Source organism: Lepisma saccharinum, chromosome 1, assembly GCF_977018435.1.
Source record: "Lepisma saccharinum chromosome 1, izLepSacc3.1, whole genome shotgun sequence".
Taxonomy (NCBI): domain Eukaryota; kingdom Metazoa; phylum Arthropoda; class Insecta; order Zygentoma; family Lepismatidae; genus Lepisma; species Lepisma saccharinum.
In genome coordinates, this window is record NC_139229.1 from 74,759,080 (window position 1) to 74,770,013 (window position 10,934).

Here is a 10,934-nt window from a genome sequence, read left to right on the forward strand (position 1 = left end):
TATATTATTTACGTAATTTATTGGCGGAATGGATATTTGAGACATTGCAATTGTTTTGTGCTACTTTAGACATTGGAATTGATTTGTGTGACATTGAATTAAGACAAAAGGACTAAATATGAGATTGACACACGTTCAACGGATGAAGGACATAGAGGGCTTTGTTCGACGAGACATACGGGACATTGTACTTGACTTACAGGGAGATGGTCTGCTGCCCCACGAACCATTGGCGCTAGCCCCACGAACCATTGGCGCTAGCCTCACGAACCATTGGCGCTAGCCCCACGACCCATTGACGCTAGCCCCACGAACCATTGACGCTAGCCCCACGAACCATTGGCGCTAGCCCCACGAACCATTGACGCTAGCCCCACGAACCATTGGCGCTAGCCTCACGAACCATTGGCGCTAGCCCCACGAACCATTGACGCTAGCCCCACGAACCATTGACGCTAGCCCCACGAACCATTGGCGCTAGCCTCACGAACCATTGGCGCTAGCCCCACGAACCATTGGCGCTGGCCCCAAGAACCATTGGCGCTAGCCCCACGAACCATTGGCGCTAGCCCCAAGAACCATTGGCGCTAGCCCCACGAACCATTGGCGCTAGCCCCACGAACCATTGGCGCGTGGATAGGTTAGTTCAGTTAGGTTGAGATCGATAGTTAAAATTTGGTGTCGTGTTAGTATCACGATCTAGAAATTGGAAATAATTGCGAACCATTTCAAACGACAAAATTTCAACTTTAAACGGCTGTACAGTCGTAAATACTTCTTTCCGCGCTCCAATTTTTTTTATTCACAAATAGGATCAAATAATGTTCATAATGAAAAAAAAAATTCAAAATTCGAGGATGTAGAATAGAGTACCCGACCCCCGACCAACGGTCGTGTAAAATAAAAATGTTAAAACAAGAACAATTACATACCTTCAACTGCACTCCAACCTGCCCTTTTGCAACTCGGGAAGCAGACATCGCATTGCCTCTTGACATTGCCTGGCATTGCTACGTTCGTATCATTCGTATCAGCGCTGAGGTAGCGAGCGATGTTGCCAAATTTTCTTCGAATAAGTTCGTTAACAACGAATTTAAATTATTTAATGCAGTATTTTCATGCTTTACGAGCTGGATTACATATGTTGCACACTCAGGAAGAAGTATTGGAAGAACAATTGTTCGAGAAACAGAAAATGGAGCGATTTTGCAATACCGGGAATTTCTCCATTTTGTTTCAAATTCGGCATACTCACTAAATTAGGGCTCCTAATCACGAATCTGAAGTTAAAATTTGGCGCTCACGTGTCAAACTTGCAAAATAAGAGGATCAGTCATCGCAACCGACAATGCACAATTGCTCATTATTTATCGCAAGATTTTCCGTTTCGAATACTTAAAGAACGAAATATATATATTCCTGATATTACTACGACCCTAAAATTTAACTGTTTCCTAACCTAACCTAGCCTAACCTAACCACGCGCCAATGGTTCGTGGGGCTAGCGCCAATGGCCCGTGGGGCTAGCCATAATTCAGGAATTTTTATACGTGAGCACCAAATTTTAAGTGCAGATTCGTGATTAGGAGACCCAAATTAGTAAGTATCCGAAATTTCAAACAAATTGGAGAAATTCCCTGTATTGTTAAATTATACCCAGAAAATATAATTTATATATCCAAATAAAGACGGTTAATTTCATCCTATGCGACTGCGCTGTATAAAACAAACAAACTGAGCCTTAAAAGTGATCCTTGAATGTACGCATATCAAATTCTAATGTATATAACTATGTTTTATGATAATTTTCATGTAAATAATCGCTGACAGTGTGCACACCTCTGAAATGTGTATATATATTGTGTTCATGACCAAAGTGTCCGCCCTGAGATTTCCGGAAAGAATTTATGTAATTCCAATGGTGAAATTGTAGCGATATTTTACAACAAAAAATATTGTTTTCTGTTACTTCCAGGCCGTACGTTGCAGCAACTATTATTTATTATTATTATTATTATCTTACACCTAGCCTTCGGCACGTAAAAACATGGATCAGACGTACCATGAAGCACAACAGATTAAATGGTCTCCGACTCTGTGCATTGTGACCAGTACAAAAAGACAAATAACTGTTCATCAACAAAGCGATAAATGTTTATTGAAAGCAAGAAAGTCGAATCCAATTTCTATCTAAATAATAGACTCGAGTCTGAACTTGTATACCACGCCAAAGAATATTCAATTCAATTTGAATTTTATGATTTTCAAAGTAGTAGTAGTATTAACTAATAATAATTATAATAATTAAAAAGTTTCTATGACTTTGCACCCCCATTAAAAAATCCTGCGGATGCCCTTGTTCATGACTCATTGTGTATATCTGTTCGAGTTTTTATTTTTTAAACTGTTATTGGAATACACTAACTCTTTTGTTTCATGCCAACGATGTAGCATCAGAATGATTCAATTCATATATGTTTTATTATAATTTATATACATTATACATACTGTAAAATAGATGTTTAAGTATTGTATTGCAAATTTCGTATAATTCATTCGTTATCACGGGTGGAAAACATTAATTTTGTGTTTGTATTTTAGGGAAACTCTCTGAACTGAAGAAACAAAATTTTGAGCGACAGTGTTTCCAAACGCGCAAGTTTTTATCTGTTGATATGTGGTAAATTTATCACTAGCCCGGACTGATACTACTGAAGAAGATTGATTTGATTTTAGTTTATTTTACTTCGCGTTTTGTGCCTCTTGGCTAATTTGCGAAGATGGGGATGAGTGATGAAATGATGAAATTGATGAATGGACATTCACAAACAACCAAGCCCGACCGGGATTCGAACCCGGGACCCTTGGCGTCGCAGCGCGATGTGCTAACCGCTCGGACACAGGGTCGGGCTACTGAAGAAGAGAAACATAATTTGTTTCCGGGACAATCATCACACATCTTGCAAATAATGTTTCCGTAATTACGCCAGTATCTTTTCAATGCCTGCTAAAATGAATATCACTTCTAGAGTAAATTCGGAAATAAGTTGACAGCGCTGCGAGGAACTTCCCAAAAGGAGTGTTTTAACACAAAGCCATGGAAAATTATCAATGTTTGAATTTTCCCTGTATTCTGGCTCCAAGGCTTCCTTGATGGCGAGAATTGATCAGGGGTTGAGTCAGTGTGATTGGGCTTAATATACAGGGGGTACAGTTACACATTATTTACAAGTAACAACTGCATATCTACTTTTGCACCCCCCTCCCCCTGGACATTGGATTTTTACCTTTACCGGGTACGGAACACAATACAAATTGTTGGCACCGTGTAAGTAGTGATACCAATCTCTATGTACCTTGGAGTGATACCAATACTATTAATAATTAATAAAATTTCTACACATTCGATCAAGTAAAATCCTTTTCTCTATCGATAAATTAATATTGCACTCACTGCATTCATCTTAACCCTTACTGTATCGAAACCATAATGCAAGATTTTTGCCACCCAAAAAGTTTGTAATTAAGTGGAAAGTACGATTGAAACTCAGGCTACGAATTTCAAAGATATACTTTCTTTCACACACAAAGGAAGATGCCTCCCTCTAGCGTTAAATTTATATTTACGTAACTCACTGAACTCATCTTAAACCTAGTTCCGTCCCCAAGGGGGGTTATAACCCACCCCTCTTGCCAAGTATTCCTAAAAAAGAAAAGAAAATCAAATGCAGGAAAAGATGGCAAAATGAGGGCTGGCTACTAAAAAATGTATACCTAACCCCCTCCTTTCGAAAATCCTAGACACGCCACTGCGGTTAAACCCTTACTGCATTGAAAGCCTAATCAAAGTTGCTACCTGGAAAGTTGCACGTTAAGTAGTTAGGGTAGACGAAATTTATTTGTATTTGAATATCAAATTAAATCCTTCTGAGCAAGGAAAATCAGCGGGGGAGGGGCATTTGCTAACAACCGTATGTTTATATTAAGTTTCGAATTTAACTTAGGGCATATTTATGTATGCCAACATATAACGCATCAAATATTGAATGAATACTTTTCAAAACAATTCGAATGTTTTAACCTTTGTGTGGGGCTAAATGATCCAACGGTCATTTGAAGAAGCCGACCTCTGTGACAGAGTAGTTAGCACAGCGAGCCACGCTAGGGTCGAATCTCGGCCTGGGCATGGCATAGGTGTTCTTTGTGAGTGTCCCTTCATCAACTGCATCATATCACTAATCCTCATCTCCGAGATTAGCCAAAAGTGGCAGAAAAGCGACGTAAAATAAACGAACTCAATCAATCACTTGAGTAATGGCATTTTTAATTCACCAGAATTTAGAATCGTATCAAAAGATACAACATTGGACCCATATTGACATTGAATCCCCTACACGGGCTTTACGCCGCAACGGTCATTTGCAAGAATCACATTTTTGAATTCCAAATTCAGAATCGAACTTCAAATATTTTGTATCGAACGATGGCCTTAAACCCATATTAGCTCTAACTTTTTAGTCGAATCGTGCGCTTACTTCCAAAGGAAACAATGGTTTATACTGGTATTCCTCATGATCCATAGCCTTGCAACTACCAATAAAAAGATGCGCGCATAGTCTTACATGCATGTCGTCACTACATTAATGGTAATCGAAGGCCAGCGCGTGCTTACTGTTGACAACAATGGTTGCTGACGAACCACTTTTTTTGTTTTTGCTACACTTTCAGAGTCAGAAAGGAATGCAACTATGGTTTATTTGTTATCTAATGTGCTGATGGCAATGACAAATATGTAGGTTACAGGTAGAAGAATCTTACGAAGCAATTTCGCACCTCAGCAAAGACATATTTGTTATGTCTTCAGACATGAATCTCAATTTAGCAAAGCACGCAAAGCATCCTCTACAAAGGTCTTTAGGTAATAATCTGCATTTCAAATAAATGTAAATAAATAAATAACGACCCCTACGTTTGTGCATATTTTTACTTCTTCCTGGCTCAACAGGCGCGACATCATTCTAGAGGGAAGTTCATTGTTTCTTCCTAATGTTTCACCAGTTTTCGTCGTAACTTTATATCGTTAGGTTTATCACGACAATGGAAGTCTCGTATAGTAATGATGGAAGAAAATAAACTTCCTTTACTTGTACGGAACCAAATAATCTTATTTTCCCTGTGCACGTCAATCCCTATAGACTACGCGGTAGTACTACATATTGTTTATGCAAAAAGTACATAAATAATTGTTAAAATAGACTTCCGCGGGAAACTCGCTCCTCCCAAGTGGCATTCCTAGATCCGCCGCTGATATTACTATGTTTCAATACAGTTATATCTTATATTTATTTGCAAAAGGTTTGATGATTTTCAACATGCTCATATTAGTTGTTATATTAAATCAAGTTTGAACAGGCATAGGTTAATCGGGTTGAACCTACAGTTTATAGTAGGATCCGAACCACTATGGGCCTCCACCGGTTATCGAACCCGGGACACCTTAATTACAAGGCGACATGGGTCACATTATGTAAGATGCAGTGGCGTGTTTACGACTTTTTTTCCCTCGGGTTTTGTTTGAAGTGAAAATTTGAGTTTCTTCACTTTGATAGAATTGTAGTTTTACAGTAATCGACACTCCTAGATTGTAACTACCCTAGCGACTCGGATGTGCGAGTACTTTCGCCTAATGAAAATCTATAATATTGTAAGACGTGCTCGCAAAAATAATTCCAGAATACTTCATATTGCCATGCCATGTAAGTTATGCACACTTATACACAGTGGCGGCGATTGGGTTCCAAAACCAAGGGGGGGGGGGAAGATGCCAAAACTGGGGATGCAGATAAAGTTTAGCATAGTGCGGGGACAAAAGTGGCGAAAAGTTGGGGGCAACTGCCCCCCTCGCCCTCCTAATCGCCGCCACTGGTTATACATGACAGAGGATCTAAAAATGCAATTTTACCAAAAGTAAGCTTATAGGCAAAGATGAATTTTGTTTTTAAACATTACACCTCTGTAGTTTCGGCAAGTTTCTCTTGCGTGCATGCAATCCCACGTGACATTTGATGGCGGTTGTTTAATTTACGGTGCCGGACCCCGTGCCGAAGTGGTTAGCACTGGGGTCCCGGGTTCGAATCCCGACCTGAGTGTCCATTCGTCAATTTCATCATATCATAACTCATGCCCATTAGCCAAAAGTGGCACAAAAGCGAAGTAAAATAAAGCAAATCAATCAACCAATCTAATTTACGGTAGGAGTTGACTAAACTAAGTAACGTGTATTCTTACACCAAAGTATGTGAATGATGAATTGACAAACTATTCTGTAGATGATGGAACATTCCACTCAGAATTAGAACCTACGGTAGATTTCAAGATTGACTGAACAAGAATTTTTTTTCCTGAAATGAATGTCTACTAAATCAATTGTTATAAAATGTTATTGTTAGCATTGCATTATATTTGATAAACTTGTGACTTGTAGACATCAACATTTAAAACAAGCATTATTTTGTTGTAATGCATTAAAGACCCGTACATCCCTACAGTCGCCTCTACCAACAATGGGAAAGATTTGCGAAAATTGTAGTTGGAAATACCGATTATAGAGTTTTTAAGCACATAAATTGCCTCATTAGAATAACTAGACAAACGCCTTCGTGCCCGAGAGCGTTGAGGAAGTCGACCTATGATCTTTCCACGGAAGGTTCAGTGTTCGAATCTTGACCTGGTTATTGGTATTTCTTTACGAATGTCCCTTTATCACTTTTATGTAATTGTCATACATCCTCATCGTTGCGGTCAACTTGAAGGGGCAGAAAAACGACCTAAAGTAACTTGATTTGATTATGACGCTTTTCTGTCCCTTTTGGCTAATCGCAATGATGAGATGATAAGATTAAATTGATGAAACTACAATCATAAAAATATATGGACGACACAAGTCCCACATAGGATTGTACTGGCTGTGAGGCTAGACGGCAGAGCCTTGTTAGTCTGCAACATTGCTGTTGTTCAATTAGGCTATTAAACGTCGCTTTTCTGAAACTTTTGGCTAATCGCGACAATGAGGATGAATGATGATATGAAGGAACACTCACAAAGAACATTCATGTCCAGGCCGGGATTCGAACCCGGGACCTCTGGCGTTCGTAGATGTGCTAACCACTCCGCCACAAAGGTCGACATTGCAGTTACCGAGGTGTATCCCGTTGAATAAGGTTAACTTTCTGGTACCTTTTCAAAAGGTCAGCCCTTACACCTCCGACGTAAAATAAATACAGAAATTCTCTAAAACTGCCCATCAGAAAAGTGGCAAATTGGATGTACCGTCACCGGCAATAAAAATGGGACACCTAGATCCCGAAATACTCGCTTCCCTGCAAGGTGTTGTGTGTGTTGTCTACCTCTACGGCGATAAGTGGATTTTAAGAGCAAATTTTCAATGGCAACTTCTACCACCGCCGTAGAGTTAGGCAACACACATAACATCTTGCAGGTAAGCAAGCATTCCAGAATCGATCTAGGTGTCTCATTATTATTGCAGGTGACTGTACAGTCACGGACATACTACACCAAATAGCAATGAAACAAAACAAAAAAAAAAAGGAAAGAAAGAAGCATGGACTTACCTCTCCAAAAGAAGAAACTTTATATCTTTCGATTTAGAATGGCAGCTTCCCAGTGCATTGAAGCTATTGGTGTCCGACCCGAGTACTCCGTGCACCATTGCGGCAGCAGCTGAACCAACACCTTACGACCACCACGACAACCGGAGACACAAAGCGAGATGGACGCGAAAGTGCCGACAACAAAAGATTCCCAACACTTACATCACTGGAGATGCTTGGCTACGCATTTAATTGGGTTTCTGTGCTGGAGGGATCATGTGACAATACCCTCCCACCTTCCTCTGCGGGATTCCTTGCCTAATTATGCGCTTCCTAATTCCATTGTCCCGTGTTGTGAAGGGTCTGACGTCTCCCCTACCCCCCTCTCCCTCCCACACACAACCCCGTGTGTGTGTGTGTGTGTGTGTGTGTGGAATCTGCTTCGTAAGTGGGCACGGTTGGTCAAAGTCGGTCAATTGAGGACTGTTAAGAACCTTGCAAGCATTCGGAGCTCGGCTCTTGGATTCTTGGAATACTTCAAGAGCGACGGGAAAGAGGGGGGGAGGCTTTACACAGAATCCTCCCACGATTCATTTTTGATGCCTCCCCTTACCACTCATTGCCTTCATAGTGAAAGTCCAGGGATGCAAGGGTACACAGTTTGCTTGCACATAGACACTAGAATGAATGAATTTTTGGGTGTGTAGGCTTTCTGCACCCTTCAAAGCAGTGCTCGAAGTGAGAGGAATGCGGGGGGGATTTTATCCTCCACTTAGCAAAATTTTCGCGAAGCATCCCCCCAGCTGTCTTACTGCCAGCATGTTAAACGATAGGATTGATTGTTTGCTTTATTTTACATCGCATTTTGTGCTACTTTCGGCTAATTTGCGAAGATGGGATGAGTGATGATATGATGAAATTTATGAATGGACACTCGCAAACGTCCATGCCCAGGTCAGGATTCGTACCAGAGACCCCTGGCGTCGTAGCGCGATGTTTAAACCATAGGGGCATCCTCCTTCTAACCTCATCTACACAGCCCGCTACAACGACAGGGGTTGAGGGTTCGAATCCCGGCCTGGACATGGATGTTCCTTGTGACTATCCCTTCATCAATTTCATCCCATCATCACTCATCCTCATATTCTGGATCAGGCAGAAAAGCGAGGTAAAATAAACCAAATCAACATGAACATCAAAGTATACGAGGGAAACTTCCTTCATCTAAAACCCTTACCTTCACGTTGCAAAAGGGGTGTGAAGAGCCCCTTGAGAAAAGTTAAAAGTTCCAAGGTTGTTAAAGGGACCTGCACAAGACAAGCACAAGAAACTAAAAAGATAAAGTTAACCTAAAAACTTCCTCATAAACAGTGTACGAGGCCCGCTGGAACAGGACAGTTGCAACAATAAGGCAACTGTAAGTATCCAGAACAATCCAAAAGCACTTTCTGGCAGTCCTTACACAAGTGCATGTCCCACATGGCGCCCATTGTTCGCTACGTACTCTATACAGTCAATCATCCGCGTAACAATGGCAGCAGCACACTCATATGGAGTTATCACATACTCAGTGTTTGCACGCAGGTCTTGAAAGGTACGAGGTATCGGGTTGAAACACTGTTCATTTACCATAATCCACAGTAAGTCTCACACACAGTGAAGTCCGAACTTCTGGAGCTATAAGGAAAGATGGAATCCCTGGGCACTACCTTATTTCAAAAGAGTTCGAGGAACGCCAGATTGCGGGTGTGTGGAGTGGTACCGTCCTGCTGGAAAACTTGTTCTCGTCTTTTTTAGCATTTTTTCCCTCCATCCTGTACTTAACGCCGCTTTTCTTCCACTTTCAGTGTGTGTAAAAGGACCATACATGCCGATCCAACCATAAATATTAATTCAATCATTCTGCCACTTTTAGCTAATCCCGGCGAAGAGGATGAGAGATGATTAGGTGAAAATGATGAAGCGACACCCATAAAGAACACCCATGACGGGATGTGCGATGTGCTAACCACTCCGCCACAGAGGTCGGCTATATCTAACTTTTATTTAAACTTTATTCACATTTCTTAGTTTTTTTATTTGTGTTACAATTCTGTCAATTTTCACTTGTAGCGAGGATGAGGATGAATGATGACTAAATGAAACTCATGCAAGAATTCGTACCTGGAACCTTCGATGAATCAGCCTTTGTGTGTACGCTAAACAAACAGCCCGCCTTCACATTTCACCATCAGCGCAAGACGCCATTGTGAATTTGGAAATCACGAAAGAGAAAAAAGTATAATACGTATTGCGGTTCCTTAGCATAGGTGACAATTGTTGTTATATAACAACGCAATGCTGTTTGACATTACAAAGGAGAATAGAAACTTTCTGTTTGCTGTCCGTCCCATCACTGGAAAACGAGGTAATATGGTCAAGTAGCACGGTCACTCCTTTGGGTTTCCCCAGGGATAGAAATTTTCAGAAATTAAACAAATCTCGTCATTCCATTGATTCAGAGTTATGTAATAATTTGGTACCGCATTTCGTAAATATAGCATACAAATATACAGTACTTAGCGAAATTGTGTTGAACGGGAGTTGAGTAAGGCACGTGCCATAACCCGATATAACATATTATGAAGATAAGTATATGTATTTGGGTTATTTCACATCACTGTTCCTTCAAGGTCGATCGTGACTATGGGTGAAGAAACAAGCAAAACGAAACAGATGTGCTTTCCCTGGATTCGAAGTTGGAGCCTCTGGTTACGAAGCAGAAAATTGGCACAGGTATAGGGTCTTTTTCTTCTTGACTCATGCTCACTTAGGCAAATACGGACTGGACCTACAGTTTTTAAGGTGAAACCCGAACCAGTTCGGTTGCCGAGCGCGTTAACTCGTTGACTTTAGATCTTGCTACAGAAGTTCCTCCGGGTTCGAATCGCGGCCTAGGCTTGCGTGTTCTTTGTGAGTGTCCCTTCATCAATTTAATCACACCACTCATCTTCATCGTCGCGATTAGCCAAAAGTGGCAGAAAAGCGACGTCACACAACAAAAATACAAACACTCATATGAACTTCTGTTGAATGTGCCTCCAACGGCATCGAACCCAGGATCTCGACTCCAAGGTGATATCGTTACCACTACGCCACCGGAGAGGCCGTGACAACAAGCAAACCTTTATCTTTATCAAACACACACACAGACACACACATTATATATATACATGTATATATGTAACACAGGGTGTAACACAGATGATGTTACGGATCCAAAAAAAAAATATGTAGGCTATGGAACCATACCGTACATATTCACAGTTGCCAGTGATATTTATT

The 10,934-nt window shown here is 40.9% G+C and overlaps 1 protein-coding gene across 1 annotated transcript in view; it reads right to left on the reverse strand.

Annotated features, from left to right (window-relative positions):
• Positions 1–7,802, reverse strand: part of LOC145996570 (very long chain fatty acid elongase 7-like) — a 108,434-nt gene extending 100,632 nt beyond the window's left edge. The window contains exon 1 of the mRNA XM_083133072.1: positions 7,632–7,802. Coding sequence (XP_082989198.1) covers positions 7,632–7,729 — 98 coding nt within the window. The 5' untranslated portion in view covers positions 7,730–7,802. The remainder of the gene's footprint in view (positions 1–7,631) is intronic.
• Positions 7,803–10,934: the final 3,132 nt, after the last annotated feature.